At 40.3% G+C, this 20,224-nt stretch overlaps 1 protein-coding gene and 1 long non-coding RNA gene across 3 annotated transcripts in view; one reads left to right on the forward strand and one right to left on the reverse strand.

The window, feature by feature from the left end:
- The first annotated feature begins 7,286 nt into the window (after positions 1-7,286).
- Positions 7,287-20,224, forward strand: part of SASH1 (SAM and SH3 domain containing 1) — a 174,740-nt gene continuing 161,802 nt past the window's right edge. For both annotated transcript variants that reach the window (XM_063098328.1, XM_063098329.1), the window contains exon 1: positions 7,287-7,490. In XM_063098328.1, the coding sequence (XP_062954398.1) occupies positions 7,341-7,490 (150 nt within the window). In that variant the 5' untranslated portion in view covers positions 7,287-7,340. The remainder of the gene's footprint in view (positions 7,491-20,224) is intronic.
- On the reverse strand, positions 13,802-17,849 carry LOC134378396 (uncharacterized). The gene is made up of 2 exons (XR_010023636.1): positions 17,115-17,849; positions 13,802-14,423 (listed from the first exon to the last, which is right to left on the reverse strand). It is a non-coding gene; the product is annotated as an uncharacterized LOC134378396 (long non-coding RNA).

Genomic DNA, 20,224 nt, shown 5'->3' on the forward strand with positions numbered 1-20,224 from the left:
TTTTCTTTTTTCTAGGAACAGGAATAGGAGCGTCTCTTTGTAATAGCCAGCAGGTGAATTTTACTACAATCAAAATCTTGCTTCTTGTGATCCACAATGTTGGCTCCTCCCTGAAAGGCATAGATCAAGAATGAAGCAAGATCACATCAGGGCTGGGCAATGCATCTAAGACTTACGGTTCTTCCTCAAGTCTTTGATATAGTAACATACATGACTCTTTTTTAAAAAAATGAGTAATAAAAAGGATATCACAGTTTCCTTTGTTTTAATGAGCCAACATATATTTTTCCCAGAATATTAGAGTCAGCTCAATGGCTTTTTTTTTTTTTTAATACTCATACACAAATGTCATTAGTCATAAATTTGTTGTTTTCAGCCAAAGTATTCAGGATAATACTTCAACTCTGGATAAAATTGTAATAATCTATGTTTACCAGGATTAATTATGTAAGTGAGAATCTTTTGTCCTATGTACATAACATTATGGCATTTCTAAGAAGCAGACCAACGGTTTTAACTGGAGCTTTTAAATTTAATGGAAAAATATTATTTTCCACAACCATGTGTAAACAATAGAGACAGCCAGGTAGGCATTCTCATAGGGTAAAGTTTATAAAACAGGCAAGATTGATGAATGAATTTGGTTGGTGGATATTTCCCAGCTGTGCTTTTAAGTCTTTCCTTGCATAATTTGGAAATGTTTAACATAATCTCTGGTCTTTTTATACATTCTCTCTCTCTTTTTTTTCCTTATGCTCTCATAGACTGAAAAGAGAAATAGCAAAAAGTGTGATTGGAAAAACCATTCTTTCTCCATGTTTCCTTTTTATCCCCTTCCAAGTATCAACTCACTCTCACAATACCGCACAGCTCTTCACAGGAGAGACTGCTCTCATCTTAACTCAGGAGTCACTTAATGAGACTTAAAGTCTTTTCATTCTCTGCCTTAAACAATATGGATCAGACCCCTCCATACTGGCCAGCCATCAAAACAAAAACAAAAACAAAAACACCAAAACAATACAGAATTCAGTTCACTTAGCACACTTTTTTAAGCTTCATGGGCACCTGTAGACAGCCCACCAGAACTTTGTTTCTTGTCTATAAAGTGTGTTATCAAATAATTCAGAATCCTCATAGTTCAGAATTACAAGTGGATTTAGAAATCATCTAGTCTGACCCTGCTGTGTAAAGTGAAATACCTGTCACGGTACCATTGTGTCTGATGGAATAAATCCCAGGCAGAACTTGGTGTTTATATAGCGTAAACATATATGAAACCCTTCTAACTGGCTGGGCTAGTGGCATTCCTTATCAGAGTAGAAGAGATTTCAGAGAAAAGTATTTATAGCCCTGCATCCTCACTTTGCTTATTTACCCTCTCTCCTTAGCCTGTTCTGGCTGTCTTCATTTTGTTTTAATTTCTCTTTAGTTTGATCTTAACTCTTTCCTCATCTCTCCTACCAAATACTTCCTAATGAAGGGGCTTTTAAATAGGTAATGCTTTAGCCTAGGCTTGATTCACCTTTAAGGCATTTGTGGAAAAAAAAAATTGTTTCAGATTGTGATGGGGAAAAATGTTTTAGCATATCAGTCTTTCCTTGAAGTCAGTTCCCGGAGGCACTGTGGAATGCCCCGGTAGGAATGCCAGAGAGGGTTGCTGACTGTAGGCAAAAATTAAATGAGCTTATCTGTTTTCATTGCTCAATTTCAGGGGTAGGCAGTATGGTAAAAATGAATCGGACTATTTATAATCTTTCAGATTTAATCTCTGCTATAAGCAGAAAATGTGTTGTCATCTTTTAAAAATAACAAGTATTTAAGCTGTGTTCCTAAAGCATGGTGTTCTTATGGAGAGTACATTTTAATTTCAATATTTCATTGTCTGCCTTTTAAAACCAAATATCTCTGAATATTTGATTTTAGGATCTCCCTTCACTTGTCTCATGACAACTGCTTTCACCAGAGAATTTTTAAAAACAATATACTGGTGTAGCTTTTTAATATATTATATTTTAAAACTTTACATTTTCTCAGCAATGTGTTCCCGTTTTTGACATCCTTATTTTGACATACGCATAGTTTGCAGTGGCTCTCAAATTTGAGCACACATTACTATCCCCTGGGGGGCTTGTTGAAACACATATTACTGGACTAGCCCGCAACAGTGTCTGACTCAATAAGCTTGGGATGGAGCCTAAAAATTTGCATTTCTAACAAGTTCCTAGGTGATGCTAATGATTGTGTTGATGGGTTCACACTTTGAGAAGCATTGTTCTAGATAATACAGAGATGAGGGCAGTATGGTCTCAGACGTGGTAGTGCCGGTAGAGAGAAGTGAATGAATTTGACCTAGATGGGAGGGATAGTTGGAAAGGGAAGGATGAGGTTGGTAGCTTGAATGAACCGACAAGTGTAACAGATAACTGGAAATGGAAAAGGAGTGGAGTGGGAGCATTGGATCATGATGGGAAATCATCAGTTCCATTTTGGGAATGTTAAAGTTTCAATGAATTTTTTTTCTTTTGGCGGCTGGCCAGTATGGGGATCGGAACCCTCGACCTTGGTGTTATAACACCATGCTCTAACCAATTGGATAACTGACCATCACTCAAGGAAATTTTTTTTTTTTTAAACTTTTTGATGACTGGCCGGTATGGGGAGCCAGAAATATTTTTAAAATTCAAGCAAAATATTTAAAAAATTCTGCCTGGCAGAGAGCAGGTTTTCAATAAATTATAGTTATTGTTATCCTTGCTATGACTACCTTTACTATGAAAAGTGAAGAGTTCTAAGATCACCCCATCCTGCCAGGGGTAACCTCCCAGCTCCATTACTCAGCAACCACATTCCAGTGCTAGGAATTACTCCTTTGTGTGATCCAAGAGATTTAGGTATGAACAAGGCAATTTCCTTTTAATAGATATAGCCTCACAGGACGAATGGGTAGGGGAAGGAAGAGTGAAGAAAGAGAAAAGGGAGAAAGGTTCTAATTCAGAGGAGTCTACATGATCACAGATAACCTCACAGCAACTGTGTTAAACAGGTGGCATTTTCCCATTTTACGGATGAGATAAATAACTTGCCCCAATGTGTTATAGAAACTCAAGTAAAAATTCAAACCTAGCTTTGTTTCGACCCATTTATATTTGTGCTTTCTACTATGAGACTGTACCTTTAGTGCTGTTAAAAAGGTAAACTAAGGCACAATAAAATTTTTACAGTTTATTTGAGCAAACAACAGTTCATGAATCTGGCAGCTCCAAACCAGAAGCAGTTCATGAGCTCCACTAGGGTACGCAAGGGGGAGGTCTTCATAGGACAGGCACAGAAGTAAAACAAACAACATATTTGATTGGTTATAATTATACAGTTGCCTTATTTGGTCCATCCCATTGGAAAGTCTCTAGTTATACGTTAATTGGTACGTCTGATTGGTTGAGTTTGAATTCTGTTGTTTTGTTTTTTTTTTTAATAAAGGCATTTACAAGAAATAGGTCAAGTTAAGTTTTGCTTATGTTTGCAAATCAAGCAAGGTGGAAGTCACTTAATGAGGCCTAACTGATTTTGTCTGATCAGGGATTCTTCAAGCCTGGTCTCCATTTTAATTTAATTTTTACTTTAATACTGCCAAGCAATAAACTAGTTACCTTTCTTATGTTGGCATAATGACCTCAGTAGGCTGCAAATATATCCTATGCACCTGCAACTTCTAGACTTTTTTATTTATTTATTTATTTATTTATTTTTTTCTTTTTCATGACCGGCACTCAGCCAGTGAGTGCACTGGCCATTCCTATATAGGATCCGAACCCGCGGCGGGAGCGTCACCGCGCTCCCAGCGCTGCACTCTCCCGAGTGCGCCACGGGCTCGGCCCTAGACTTTTTTAACTTTTAGACTTTTGTAATCCTGACCCACATTAAGAAAAACTTTTTACAAAGCAGACCAGTATAAATAGGTATGTGTATATGTGTGTATATGCATGTATGTATTGTACACTTCTATATGCAACAATGGGATGGAGACTCATTTTTAACAAATATACTTTTTATGTACTTATTTTTGGTGGCTGGCGCCTACAGGGATCCAAACCCTTGACCTTGGTGTTATGAGGCCATGCTCTAATCAACTGAGCTAACTGGCCAGCCCTAAATATACTTGTTGAGATCACTACATTACCAATATTCTCAATGAATACACTGTTATAGTTTTCAGTTCATTTATTACAACAATTTTTATCAGGACCCACAGAATTAATTTCACAATCAACTTTTTTTTATCTCTACTAGAAGTCTGGAAAATCTTTTTCTAGTTCCTTTCCCTGGAATTCACTCACTGACATGATAATAATTCCAATAAGCTAAATGACAGCCCTAATGGAAAGGGAAAAGGGGGAAGTAGAATTCTTGTGTACACATCTTCAGTGGAGCATCTACACGTGTCTGCAAAGCTTTGAGGGAATCAAATGTGATGAGAGAACTTTTAAGATAATCAGGTTGTTCTTATTTTTATTCTGTCCCATGTAGCTTGGTTCACTTAGACTTGTCATTCAGGTTCTCTGGAGCCCCTGAAAAATGAAATGGGGGATTTGACCCAGATCTTCTTCAAGGTCGTCCCCCAACCCCATCATGGGATAGAGTTCTATTATAAAAAGCCCTTGGTAATTATACCCTATGAAACTCGGAAGTACTGATGATGGTGATGATGATAATGATGATGATAATGGTGATTCTTTTATAAGGAAAGGAAAACATAAAATTTCACATTACACGCATAGGCATCAACATTCTCCCAAAATATTAATTTCATTTTCATATCTATTTATTAGGGAGCACCAGGAAAAGCAGCTTAAGTATATGCAGATTGATTTCTCTAAGTGTCAAAATGCTGGCTAAGGTTTAATCACATTGATGTGTGTGTATGTGCTGTCGCTAAATTGGACCTACCCTTACATGACCCCCAAACAGAGAAGGTGGGTGGCAATTAGTGTGGCCTTGCCTCATCTGGGATGGGGAAACTGCAGCAACTTTGCCCCAGAGCATCTGATGAGTCAAGAAGCAAAAGACTTCTGACTGCACTGGAGAGTCAGTGCTTACCTGACCTCACCCCCGCCGCCCTGGTTGCAGGACTCCCGGCTCAGTCACTTGATGGAAAGTATTTATGCATAGAACAAGCTGACCCTTGGTGGAAGCAGCACAGTTCTCTTCATTTTCTTGAATTCAAAAAAGTACCACATGGCTAATAAATTGAAATTCTTTTTTTTTTTTTTTTTGTCTTTTTCGTGACCGGCACTCAGCCAGTGAGCGCACCTCGGCCCATAAATTGAAATTCTTAAAGATAACAGTCAAGTCCACTGTAAAGGCTATTTACCTTTTCTCATCACTTATTTTCGTCTTTGTAGAAATGACAATTTTTTAAAAAGTACCCACCTGCTGTAACTGAATTTAATTGGATGCACAGCATCATAGAGCTTGAAGGAGCCTTGGAAACCCATCTGACCTAACTCAGGCAAAGCATCAGGTCTGGCTACGTTGACTCATAGTCCAGGGCTCTTTCTACTTCAACACAATGCCTGGTTACTACCAAGGCAAAACTTTCTCATTCTTTTTTTTTTTTTTTTCTTTTCAAAAATATTATCATCAGGGATTGTGCTTATACATTTAATGATTTCTCTTTTTAAAGCTCCTGCACTGCAAGGGAGCCTTTGAACTTCGCTTATTTATATGGTCGCTGGCCAGTATGGGAATCCAAACCCATGACCTTGGCGTTACAAGGCTGAGCTGTAACCAGCTGAGCCACCCGGCCAGCCCCATATGTTTAATGATTTTTGAAAAAGTTTTTACATTTTGGATTTTCCTGTAAGGACTATTCATCCCTCCCAGCAATTAATACTTTAGCAAAGAGATTTCAAGGACATGGTTTTATCCCCTTCCTTTTATGTGGGCTTAGAAAGAAAAAAAAAAAAAAAAAAGCAAAAACCAGGAGAGACCTCTAAAGCAAGCAAGGGCCCTTTCCCCGGGGACACCACCCTTGATTTTTTTTGTTGTTGTTCTTACCACCCAGTTCTTTAATATAGGAAATGGTTCCTTGTGGTTTCTTAGCTGTTTCACAAAGTGATCAATTACCAAATCAAATGTGACAAGTATTGTCATCTCCCAGGGAAAACTCTGAGTGGTTTTTTAAAAGTAAGAATCACAAAAGGAAAAATAACCTCTACAGGGCTATTTCCCTTATAAAATAAATCCGTCATGGGTCTTCCCCTTGGAAAAACACACATAGGGCCCCGAGTGCGTATAGGTTGAATGGCTACAACCATTAACTTTTAGTTTTGAAAATAGCCCTTCCCCCATCCTTAATGTCAAGAAATCATTAAAACCCACAGCGCATTTTCCCTAATTAGCTGAAAGCCCCAGCAATGCATGGCATTGTAGGCACTCAGGAGCCAAAATGTCCCCACTCATAAAAATGACACAAACAATGGCTCGTGCCCAAGCTTTCACACTCGTTTCTCAGCGAAGTCTCGGCGGACAGAGGCAGGGTTGCAGTTCCTGAGGTCGCTGGACTTCACGAGGGGCGAGGTGTGGGTTGGAACGACACTGACTTTCGGCAGGAGAAGCTTAAAGATTAACTTTCTCAAGTTTCTGTGACCAGAAGCGTCTCTGTGAATAGCGTGATTGGAAACTTGTGCGGGGCCGGAGACTGCAGCGCGGCTGCCCTTTCAACAGGCGATCTGTTCTCCTGTGTGTGGCTCATTTCCATGCAAAGAGCCTGACATCAGAGCACCTTTTGTTGCTAAACGCTTTCTTTAGCCTCGAGGGGAGAGTCATGTGGAGCTGGAAGAGCTCATTTTGAAAAGAGGGGTCCCGGGGAGCTCCTTCCAACCTCCAGAGGCACCGCGGCCACCCCTGCAGGACCCTGCCCAGACTTGCTGGAAGGCACCGGTCGCGAGTCCTAGTTCCTTGGTCCCCGTCACAGGAAGAAACGCCTTTGCCGTGGGTTTAATTGCCTCTGGGCCCAGCGCATTCCCCGCCGTAAAACTCAGTGGTGCGGACTTTGCCTCCTGCTGCCCGGTTGCTGTGCCCAGTCGGGGTGGGAAACTTTCTGGAGTTGTCAGTCGCGCCGCCCGTGTCGACTTAAAGCCGAGGTGCGGGCGCCTGCAAAGGGCCCCCGCCGGGTGGCCGGGTGGCCGGGGCCACCGGGGCATGCTGCGCGGGGGCGCGGCTCGGTGACGCCGCGGGCGGGGACCCGGCACCGGGGGCCGGCCGCGCGCTGGTGCGGGGCGAGGGCGCCGCGGGCACCGCGGAGACCGGGACGCACGGCCCGCGCGCGGGACGCGGCCATGGAAGACGCGGGAGCCGCTGGCCCGGGGCCCGGGCCTGAGCACGCGTCGGAGCCGGAGCCCGAGCCCGAGCCCGAGCCCGAGCCCGAGCCGGGGGCCGGCACGTCCGAGGCGTTCTCCCGACTCTGGACCGATGTGATGGGCATCCTGGTGAGTTACCTGGAGAGGGGGAGGCGCGGGAAGCTGGGTTCGCAGCACCCCCGCCCCCCATCCCGAAGCGCCCACCCACTGGGCAACCCCGCTCCTCAGAGTCTTCCTCTTGCTCTAGTTCTTAGGGGGTTAAATACACACGGTATTGGATTTCAAACCCTAATTAAAAAATAACCAACCACAGATCACATCAAAGATACTTTTCGCACAATCGGGTATGATACGCCACAGTTTAATCTGGGACACCTGCTGAGTTGGTGTGGAAAAAGAGCCTTCCAGGAGTAGATGTCAATAAAGAAGATCTGGATGATGGACGTTCACAGTTGGATTTGGGAAGAGGCTGATGTTACTGATGTTCATCTCTTCACCATTTGTTGTGTGACCAGGAGAGGAAAATGACCATTTCCTTACTCAGAACCGCCAAAATGTTTACTTAGTTTGCAGTTTTTCCATTTGTAGAATTACAGGATATTTGTTTTATATGTCTAGGGCTAAAAACAATAGGACTTATTTTGCTAAATCTGTGCTGTCATGTATTTTGAAATGTGCAGTGACTAAAATCGCCCATGGATTTGGCATAATTTCTGGAAAGTAGTTCTTATACAAGAAGGATGAAGAAGCTTTAACCTGCTCAGGGTTTAATACCTTGGGGAACTAGTAGATTTGCTTTGGTGGAGCTGTGGTTGGGCAGGTAGACTGGAAACAGATGGGAAGGGGTTATTACAGTCAGACACCTTAATGCACACCTAAAAAGACAACTTTAAAGATTTGGAATTGCCAGATGTGTAGATTATCTGGAAGGGCTCTAGATTTACTTTGAGATCTTTCATTTTTCAAATAGAAGAGATGTAGTTTTAGAAAGAAACTCTTCTTTGGGAATGATAAACAGTGTACAGTTTTTAGCACAGTGATTAAGATCTGGAGCTTTGAAGTTGTTAGCTGAGCTGTCCGCATGACTTGGTCAAGTTATTCAACCCCTCCCATCCTCAGTTTCATCACCTGAAAAATGAGAAAAAGAAGACTGAAGACTGAGTTCTTGGGGTTTCTGAGATTAGCTGAGTTGGTGGATACCAAGTGCTCAGCGTACCGCCTGGCATATATATAGTATATGCTCAACAAATGTAGCACTCTTCTTTTTTTTTCCCCCTGCAAATAGAGTCTTGTGCCTCATTTTTTCCAGACATTCTAGTTAAAGTTATCCCATTTTCAGGTGCCCCTTGGTATTTATGATTATTACTATACAGAGAACTGGGGAAGGTTGGTTAAAGATTTCTGTTCTTCTCACTTGTCAGTATTTTAAAATGTATATACACACACATGCATATAATATACATCTACTTGCAGTATATGTTTTGCATATGTATACAATATGCATACAATTTATGTTTTGAGTTTAAAACCTTCTGTTTTTGCATTTTCTGAACTTTATGGATGAATATGTCCCTTCACTGAAATTCCAGAAAACCCAATGAATATTTTAAAGTTGTGGTGATAGATCGATTTTTAAGTTCATCACTCAGGAAGCTTGTTTTGTTATTTCTTGCTTACATCCTTCTCTGTAAATTTTCAGGCACTGAAAAAGTTGGTTTGATAACATCACATTGCGTCCCTTACTAGCACGTGGGCTGGGGGGCTGGCATCAATGAAAGAGGGACTGAGGGTAGTTTTGGGGGAGGAGGGTTGGCTGGTGGCACTTTTTGAAGATTTGCTTTCCCTTCCCTGGCAGATTCCAGCACTGTTGGGTCAGCTGTAGCAGTGTTCTTTGGCTGAATTAAAAGATGGGGTGGGGCTGGAGAAGCTCAAACCTGTTAGTCAAAGGGCAGATGGGGGAGAAAAGAAAATATGTACATACTTCTTACAGAGCTAATAGTTCAGTGTGAGTCTGGAAAAACAGAAAGCTTGTCGCAAACAGGTTCTGTCCACCCATGTTTTCCCATTCTTTATACAGTTTTATTTTATCTTGGAGATACACTTATGCATTGGGATTGTTCCTTAGTAAAGTTTAGAGGAAAAAGATATGGCTTACCTCTCCTTCGCACTTGCTTGTAGGGAGACACCAGGTTAGAAGGGAGGACCTTCTTTTAGTACTAGAAAGTCATCATCCAAATGCTTCTAAAAACTGCATTTTGAGGGGAACATATCAAGACACGAAACTGCTGTAAGACACCATTTCCTTCATTTTATCTTTAAAATACAGGATTTTGTAATCCTCTATCAGCCTAGACAGGTGAGATGACTTGACCAAGGGCACATATCTTATTAGTGACAGTGTCAGATTCAACCCCAGTTCACTAGCCCCCACCAGTCAGGATCCTGCTGCCTTGATACTCCAGAGTTGACTATCACCGATCAACTTAGTAGAAATGTAATTATATCTAGTATTTTAGGTAAAATGAGACAAAGATTCTTTTTTTCCCACTGAACTTGAAGAGGTAGTGGGAGATTTATGCATCTGAACATCATACTTAACAGATTTCAGGCACAGTTGCTACTTTACTTTTTTAGATTCTTCTAAGTGTAAAAATCACACCTCACAACCTGGTAGGTAAAAACATTTTTAGGTAAATGAGCAGTTTCCCTTTTCTGAGCAGTGAGAGGCTCTGAGCACATGTCCCCTGGGGATTTTGTTGGTTATAACCCATTGAAGGGTGTTGCCCCAGAGTTGTGGATCTCTGTAAATACCGGATGGTTGTTTGAGTTCATTAGGACATGTTCTGCATTTAAATTAATTCAGTCCATGCACAGTTAAGCACCAAATAGTTGCTTTCAGATAATTGTTAACAAAGTGCTCATTTAGAGAAGAAATAATAGTATAATTTGCAGCATGAAAATGTTTGAGCGGTGCTAGAATAAATAAATGCTAATAAGTGAATATATAAATAGATATAGAATTAAGAGAAAATGAGTTTACAGAAATACTGGATTGTGAGTGCCTGGAGGGCAGGATCAGTATCTTACTTTTTTTTTTTCTTTCAAGGATGCTGAGAATATGGCTATGTTGAATGAAAAAGAAAAAACTTCGTAGAATACTATTTGAATGCAGGAATCACATCAAAACACTGTCTTTTCCCCCCCACTTTTATTTATTTACTTTTCATTAGTTTAAATCCTTGAGGGGTACAGCATCACACAGATTCTATGTCCAATGAATGGCCTTAGCAGAAAGGTTGCTTCAGAATTTGGCATGAACCATGCCACTATTTCCATGGGCAAGAGTTACCTTTCCCCAGATTACTTTGGTTTTGCAAAACACCATTCTGTAAAGACTCATGTACCTGCTATAATGGGGTGTATTTATGAAGACTTTAATAAATTCTGCTCAGGCTAACTACCATTTGGGCAGTTTCATCATGCAAATTAAAATCCTGGCACTTCCACTCGGAATGGTAATGGTAAATTGTGAAATGTTTGTAAGCCCTGAGCAATTAAACCGTGGCATTCTTGTGAAATGTGCCATCTATTCACTAAGTCTACAACGTGTGGTCGGCCTGTGTTTTCAAAGTATGTCACCTTTCCCTATGACATGCTTAGACTTCTGCTGAGAACTGCAAAATGAGTTAGAATCCTGTGCGATTTTTAGTCTTTTATCATTACTCCACGGTTGCAGACACAACATTCCTTTTAGTGTGTGTGTGTGGGGGGGGGAGGGTGGTTGTTTTTAAGAGTAGGAATTGCTGAAGTTATTAGATATGGTTAGATATGACAGATCATTTTTTCAGGACTGATTATCCATTTGGTAAATTGTGATGGTTCTTTAGCTTCTGCCTCAAACTTTGAGAACCTCTAGAGCTGAGCCAGGCCTTTAAAGCTAATTGTTAACTGGAAAGGGGGTTAGTAATCGCTCATTGTTCGCAGGATCCTGCAAGATGCACCTCCCCCAAACCTGAAATTTCCTCCGTTCCCAGCTCTGTTCTTACAGATTACGCTCACTCCCCAGCAATGCTTAGAAAATGTCCATTGTGTAGAGATACTTCGAACCTTCCCCTTCTCTGACTCCTATGCAAGCTTCGGAAAGCTACACAGTGGGCTTCAGTGCACGAGACTTGTTATATTTATAATGCCTTATTGTTTACCCCAGTCCTAAAAAACAGCAAGCAAAAACCAAAACCAAAACAAACAAACTAACCCCCTGCCTCCTTTCCTTTGTTATTTTAGGCCAAGTGTGGGGAGCGGAAGATGCCAGTGAGATCTTTGAAGGGACTTTTAAAATGCTAACTCCTTTGAAAGCAGTTCATTTACCTATTGAGAGGTGTCTTGAGTTTAGCCTATCAGCTCATGACTTTAAATTTTTTACGTCTTGGAATTTGAGAGTCAGCCCCAGTTTCAAATATTCTGACTTCATCTTCATTTTATGTTCCTTTTAGTCAGTTGAAAGCTTTTATAAGTGGAGAAGTTGCAGGGTGTTGTAGAGGGAAGGGCTGAAGCATCCTTGGAAATGAGCCCTTGACTCCCTTATTAAGAGAGGAGGGATCGAAGGGCTGCAGAGTGTAATGCCTCACTCAAGGTAACAGAGTAGGGGCAGACTCAGATGTCCAGTTTTTTGCCAGAGACAAAGTTAATAACTTTTATAATTCCGGCTGGGGTCACAGAATCTTTTCCTGCCAAAGGAGACACTTGTGTTGAAGTGACCTTCTTTAGATTCGTGTTGCCCTTCTCCGGCCTCTCTGCCCTCATTTGCCTTTCTCTACTTTCTCTTTCTCCTTTTGCTCAGCCATACAACCCTTCCTCTTTACCTGGCTTGTTACTGATGTCCTTGTTTTTCATCAATGACTCCAGCTTCTGATGGTAGATCACAGCTCTATGGAGAGGAATCCCAGTGCTGTGCTGGGTCTTTCATCTCTCAGTAAGTGTGTGACCAGTGAGTCTTATTGTCCCCAATTTACAGTTCAGATGTGAATGCCTGTGTCATAAATCATGCAGATATTAAATGGAGAAGTTGAGAGTTGGATCGTGCATTTCCCTGAGATTAACTTGCAGTTGCAATTTTATAGTTCATTCTTTCTCACATCTATCCAGACATTTATTGGCTATCATTTTTGTTTTGTTTTGTTTAAGCTATTGAGCTAAATATTAGTTATCCATGCCCTTGACTTCTAAAAAGGCATAGTATTGCAGGAAAAACAGCCTCAGCCTCTCCTTCCTTCCCATAGTCCGCAGCCCCACATGATGGGGGCAGGGCAGTGCCCAGACACAACTCTGGATTTAGACCATGGTAGGTGAGTAAGAGTTTCCAGAGAGGTCTTCTCAAGTTAGGGTTAAGGAGGAAAGGTGGGAGGAAGGGCCTTTCTGTCAGGGCGAAGAGGGACAAAGGTGGGAGGGCACAAAGAGCCCTAGAGGTGGGTGCCAGGTCTAGTGCTAACGTGGCTGGGCATCATTCTGTGGGCTCCAGTGAGAAGCCACTGCAGAATTTCAAACTGACGTGGGACATGTCACTTCTATGTTTTAGAAAAGTAACTTCGGTATCACTTCTATGTTTTAGAAAGGTAACTTCGGTGGGCTATGAGATTGCAGGAAGGCCACTAGTGATCCAGGCAGAGATGATGAGAGCCTGCACTACATGTTTATGAATCACCTCACTGTCTATCATCTGGTTACTGTCAGGCCCAACATTTTACTCAATATCTAAAGTAATCAAGGATTGCTCCATGGTAATTTTCTTTTGATATTTCTTTTAAACTCAAGCGTGGGCTGGGTTAATGGAAGAATTTATAGAGATGTTGTATGTCTTGTGATTTTTTTTTTCTTTTTAAGAAGAAAATATCTACTCTCTCTCTCTCTCTCTATATATATATATATACATACATACATATCTGTATACCTGTCTCTACTAGAGTGAATGATGTGATTCCTTAAAAAGGGGAATTATTATTTATAACAATATATATATGCCATACCATGGCTAAATGATTTTTAATTTCATCTTTTAAAAGCTAATTGTACATTACAATGAAATAGCGGGAAATATTCAGTTGTGCAAATTGATTCATTAGCAAATCCGTAGCTCAGTTTTACAAAGGACATGAGAGGAAAACCTGTCAGTTTATCTAATGTACCCTTTTTAAGAGTGCTGTGGTGCTCCGACTGCTTTCTGCTTAAGATTAACATCTTAATCCCACTGTAATAGATGCATACCCACGGTTTACACACATTCCTGTCATACAGTAGAAAGGAGATCGATCTCAGAAGAGTGAATTTGAATGGATAGAGGCTAAGATTCATTTAATACCAGTGAGTACAGACTAAGACTATAAGAACTAACCGAACTTTCAGACTAATTTTGACGTAAAATGTATTCTTGTGATCACATGAAATTGTAATTTTTCAGATGATATGCTCTTTATTTATTAATTTACTTGTGGTAACAAGACCCCAAAGTGGTAGGTCTGTTCCTCATTAGCTTTGCTCCTAGCCAGATGTCTAGGGTCCCTTCTTTTGTTACGCAAAGTGTTTCACTGGGCAGCATTAATTCTTTATGAGCAAAGACATTGTATAGAGGTAACCTGTCTTGTATCTTTTCTGTCATGTCAAGTCATGTAATACAGACATCTTCATCCTGGAGACTGGGTACCCAGGTATTATGGTATCTCTGAGACTGAGAAAACAGACGCTTGATAATGGGATAGTATTTCCTGTTATCAGCATTCTTTTTCTTTACTAAAGGGATCTCCTATGTCTTTCACCTTTCCAAGATAATTGGTGAAAACGTGAATACTTTTGTATTTATAATGTATGCTCTTTTTTAATGCATGTTCCATGTGTCTGTAGAGATACATTGCAGTTCTCCTTGGATGTCTGTGATGCAGATTCCATTCGTGGTTGCTTTGGGTGTTTCATTCACCATTTGTTAGTTCAGTTTTGCAGCATGTAGTGAGCGATAAAGGTCTGATGTTTCTGCCGACGACTCTGTGCCTGGTAGTGGCTTCATTCTTTCTCCTAGCATGCAGATAATATGAAAGAAAATAAATCCATTATCAGAATGACATGATTTTAATTAAAGATGCCATTGAGAGGCAGAATAAAAAAATCTTGCTATGTGTCCTGAGACCTTAGCTACTTTTAAAATTTCCTAGGCACCCTTGACTTTGTTGGCTTTAATAATTTTGCCTAAGCCTTGCTGTCTGTCAGCCAACAAATCTTTTTCATTTAGAGCTAAAAAGTTTCTATGCTTTTTTGTTGCTTTAAAAATATGTTTCTTCTGTTGAAAGGAATATTCTAGTTCTAGAACATATATCTTTGCTATAGGATTACATCTACTATCAGAGGACTTTAAGACCTCACTTATAAAATTAACCATTAACAATTTTGCAGATCTCCTTGTTTGGAAATGCCCATGGTTTAAAAAAAAATTTTGATGGCTGGCTGGCCGGTTGGTTCGCTTAGTTGGTTAGAGCGCCGGGTTATAACACCAAGGTCAAGGGTTCTGATCTCCGTACTGGCTAGCCACCAAAAATAAAAATAAAAAATAAAATAAAATAAAAATAAATATATTGAAAGGAGAGTAAAAACTAAACTGTAGATTAAAACATTTAGAAACAAAAAAAGTCAATTAATCATCTCAGAAAATTGAAAGGTAGTATTAGAGTAGCTAAGAGAAAAGGAACTGGTTCAGATTGTTGAGTTCAATTCCTGGCCTCAGTCCTTAGTGGACATGTGACCTGGATGAGTTACTTAACCATCTGTATCTCATTTGTAAAATGAGGATGATAGCCACGCACATCATGGGGTTCTCAGGAGGATTAACTTGAATTGCTAGAACTGTGCATGGCATATGGTGAGCAGTTCAAAAATGTTAGTTATTATTAACTATTAAAAATAGTTGAACCTCTTTAGTTAAAATACGAATTAATTTTTCCTCACTTTCATCCACTTACGTGTTTAAAAGGAGGCATGATGTTCTGATTCTACACGTTCAATTTAGGATTAATCTTAACTGTTGATTTCACTGAGGTCAAATGCCCCCATTTTATACACAGTTTAAAAACAAATACATAAATTGCTTCAAGGTATTAACCTTCAGGTAACATGTTAAGAACTGTGCATTTGAAATATCCTCTGAGGGGCTGGCCAGTGGCTCACTTGGGAGAACATGGTGCTGATAACACCAAGGTCAAGGGTTCAGATCCCCTTACCAGCCAGCCACTCCTCCCCTCCTCAAAAAAGAAACAAAAATGTTTTCTGTATTCAAAAGAGAAAATATACAAATGCTTTTCAATAGCCAGAATTTTCTGAAAGCAAGAAGATATTTGTAATGAAAATATATTTTCATTTAAATGGTGTAGTCCATATTGCTATTTTTAGTTCTCTTTGTATCTAAGTGGCACAATAAAATATAAGAGAGCTTCTTAATAGTTGACTTATTAGAAACAGGTAAAATATTAAAAGCATCCACTTTAATAGTGACTTCATTTGTTGAGTGCTGGACTCATATGAATGTATTAAATATGTTTTCATTTTCCTGATTTTTTTTTTGGTAGATTTTTTTTCAGGGTTCCATCCAGTTAGTAGCTGTTTCTGTTAGGGTTGCAAATCATTTATTCTTTATGTAAATGTGGGTTTTAATTAGGAGTCGTTAGTCTCCAATCAAGAATTTCTAAAGGCATCACTTGGTGGTGGCCCCATCAGAGCTAAAAGCAACACATTTCAGTGTGAATATGGCAGAAAGTGGGACTCATTGTGGCTTCAGGAAGAATTGTAAGCCTGTAATGAATTAACTTGCTCCTTACATTAATTTTTACTCTTAGATGACTTCATAATGAATCTAAAGAAAAGCCCAAAGGAACTTGAAATCTTTTGGAAAGTCTGTAAAGACTGTGAACATTTATTCTGGAAAGCTAAATCATTTCATTTTGAAAACATGTATTATTGTAAATTACAGTTTCATGAAAACTCTCTCAGAATGGATAGCATTAGGACATGGTCTACAGGGGTATGGTCATTGCTGCCTTCTTCAACATGTTGGTGTAAGTTACCTAACATGTGGCACCCAGGTGGTAATTTAATGGAAGAGCCTGGTAACACTGAGGCATAGTAGCAATTTGCCTTGATTGGAATGTTACAAAACTGAGACTTCCTGATGAGCATTAAATAGGTATCAAATGATTCATAAATGATACGTGAAATATATTGTAAAATCTATGTGATGTAACCTTAGCATTAGCAAAGAACTATCTACTGTTTCAACAGCATAAAATGTCAATGTCAAGAACTCTTCCACCTTGTCTCTTCACCGAGTGGCTGCACATTCTGTGTTTGTGTCTTTAGGAGGCAGGCTGGGGCTAGCTGGTTAGCTCAGTTGGTTAGAGAGCAGCCTTATAAAGCTAAGGTCACAGGTTCGGTTCCCCATACCAGCCAGCCACCCACCAACAAAATAATTTTTAAAAAAGAAAGAAAAATCAAGGTAGCAGGATGCCTTCTATAGTGGAAGAGCCTCCATAGAGACCAGGAGGGGAAACAGAACTAATACACTCACTCCTTAAACATAAGAGATTTTTAGCAGTTTACATTGCCTACTGTAAGAAGTGCTGCTCTAGAGATTAGAATGATAATGTTTACATTTGTAGAAGTCCTTGCACTTCAAAGTGTGCCTCCTACGTACATTGACCGGTTTTCTACCCTTGTACCTACCAGTATTCCGTTGTTGTTGGCATCCACCATCTTTTAGCTGTGTAAGTAATCTTGGCTTCCTGGTTTCCTTTTTAAACACACCCACATTTCATTGCCTGTATTTCACCTCAACTATTGCTGGTTGATTTTGGCTTCTGCAGATTTTAGCCTTCCAAGTTCATCTGTTTTATCTCCTGAGGTTATATATCTTTGCAGAATGTCTTCCAAAGTAGACCAGACCCAGATGCATACTGGCTCTCCTGTCCTTGAGCAGAGTTTGGGAGTAAAGGCAGAAAGTGACCTGCAGTCTGGGTTTTCCCAGTTTCCACCCAGGCTGCCTGGTTACTGGGGTCTTAGGTGCTATAGCGTGAGTCAGTGTGGGAAACACTCAAGACATTTTAGGCTCACCTATTCCAAGGACGTGGAGAAAAGCCCAAACACCTGGTCCTCATTGTCACCAGCTTGTGACAAGCTTTGGGTCAGCACAGCTTCAGTCTCATGACTTCCAGTTTGTTCAATTGTGGAAAACAGGAAGGCCTGCTTCCAGGACATTGGGAAAGACAGTCTTCTATTGTCAGCCAAGAAGTGTTTCAAGCTGCAGAGGAGTTTGGTTTTATAATATGAGGTTTAGCTTTAAAAAAAAAAAAATCAAGATTTTAAGACACATAAACCTGTATACCTGCAGACTTACTTAAAGACAAGTTTGAGTATGTTCTATTTCAAGTCTTTACATATAAAGAACAAAGTCCAGGACAGGAATTGCTCAATGGCACTAGGTTATGGATGATTCTAGAGGATCAGCCAAAGACCAAGTGAGCAAGCCAAAGCAGATTGGTTTGAATCCTGAATTTGCTAGTCAGGTCTAGATAAACAAGCACTGAATTACGCAATGTAGTTGGCAGGGAGTATTTATGAGGCTCCAAATGTTGTTTTGGTAGAAAAATGACTTAGCAAAATGGATGGGGGGAGGGGGTGGTGACACACTACCTTCTGTGGTCCCAGGAGGGTTCATATCAAAACAATCTTTATTAGTGCAGAGAAAAGCATGCTGATGTTGTAATAGTGCCTTGGTTGTGACTGATGGTCACCGCTGTAAAATAGGGATATAGCCAGACTCTTCAGTGTCTTTTAAAATTAGGGGTGATCACCTTTATTTTTTTCTTTTAAATTTAAATCACTCCTTCTTAAATAGTCAGTTGGTTCTTTGGTTTCTGGTTTTCTAATGCCATGTTTTTTGTTTGTTTGTTTTAACATTTTGTTTGTTTGTTTTGGTGGCTGGCCTGTGCAAGGATACAAACCCTTTGACATTGGTGCTATACACTGTGCTCTAACCAACTGAGCCAACCAGCCAGCTAATGCCATGTTTCAGTATTGTCCTTAGACTTTTTATTAAAAAAAAATATATATATATATTTTTTCTTTTTGATATATATATATATATATATATATATATATATTTTTTTTTTTTTCTTTATGGTACTGTAGGGAGAGTGTAGAGTAAAATCAAATTTTTTCCTACCAACCAAAAGAACTTAGAACTTCAGTTGTGAGCAGATTTTCCGGAGGATTTCCTACACAGCTCCGCATCCCACGTTTTTTCGACACTTCAGAGCTCAGCAGATAGAACAAAGAACATCCTACAACTTACTACCCAGTCAGCCATCGTAGTTACTTTTTTCCCAAGGAGTTTGGCTGGAGGTTGTATTTTTGTGTGATCATTGGAATATTCCTCTTTGAAACTTGACTGCCACAAAGACTTACTTTTAATGCCTTTTTAACAAAGATGCTATGGGAAAGAAAGAATGGCTGACCTAGTAATAAGAAGAATATTAATGTTAGCCACATATTTATTGAGCATGTACTATGTACCAAACACTACTAAGCTCTTTCCATACATTACCTCAGTTAATTGTCCTAATGACCCTGTGAGGTGGTGTTATGGGTTGAAATGTCCTCCGCCCCCCCCCCCAAAAAAAACATATGCTGAAGTTCTAACCCCTGGCATCTCAAAATGTGACTTTAGTTAGAAGTAGGTTCTTTTCAGATTTAACCAAGTTAAGATGAGGTCACTAGAGTGGGCCATGAATCCATTCCAACTGATGTCCTTATAAAAAGGGGAAATTTGAACACAGACACCGATATGCACAGAGGGAAGAGGTTGTAAAGACACATGAAGAGAACCCCAGGATTGGAGTGCTGCATCGGAGGAAGGAGTGCCTAGGACTGCTGGTAAACCACCAGAAGCCAGGAAGAGGAAAGGAAGGATCCTTCACCTACAGATTTCAGAGGGGGCATGGTCCTGCTCACTTGATCTCGGACTTCTAGCCTACAGCACTGTGAGACAATAAAGTTTTAAGCCACCCAGTAGTTGGTACATTGTTATGGCAACCCTACAAAACTAGAGCCCTAGGAAAATATAGGTGGGTATGTTATAATTACAGAGGAGCAAATTTGAGCTGTTCAGAGAAAGAGAAAAATATAAAGAAAGCAGAACTTTTTCCAGTTTCAGCACATTGCACAGTCCAACCAATTCCTTGACCTGTAGAGAAAGAGAATTGAGAAGACAGACAGGCAGTGAGCCTCAGTAAGAACCTGGCCATGGCAGCGCAGAAACCTGTTCAACACACGATTGCTGGGTATGGGTGGGACCGTGTGGATGAAGGGGCCCGGTGCCTCCCCCGGGTACTTACTGACAGGAGAGACAAAGATAGAGGGAGGGATGGTCACTTTCTTTGACAAATGTTTCTTTGATGAATTTCTTATTAGGTTATATGAGATGAGCAGTGAAGTAGACTGGGGGATGGGAAGAAGCTCAGTGTGTCCCGTGTTCCCACCCGAACAAGGCCTCAGCCCAGTGCCTGTGGCTTTCTCTGCTTCTGCTGACATCACTACAATTATATATATATTCTATGAATATACATATATGTATTTACGAAGGTGAGGAGAGGGTGGGGGGGTGGAGGTGATGAGAAAATGGTGACATCAATGCTTTAAATCTTTGTTCTGAAGTGGTTCCATTGAATTAAAGCCCCCCCCCCCAACCCGCCCTGTGTCAACCTCTGTCCAGGACAGAGTTGGGAAAGGATGTGGAGAGAAAGTCTTACCTCAACACAGATCAAAGTCTCCTTGGA

The sequence above is a fragment of the Cynocephalus volans genome, chromosome 5 (genome assembly GCF_027409185.1).
Source record: "Cynocephalus volans isolate mCynVol1 chromosome 5, mCynVol1.pri, whole genome shotgun sequence".
Taxonomy (NCBI): domain Eukaryota; kingdom Metazoa; phylum Chordata; class Mammalia; order Dermoptera; family Cynocephalidae; genus Cynocephalus; species Cynocephalus volans.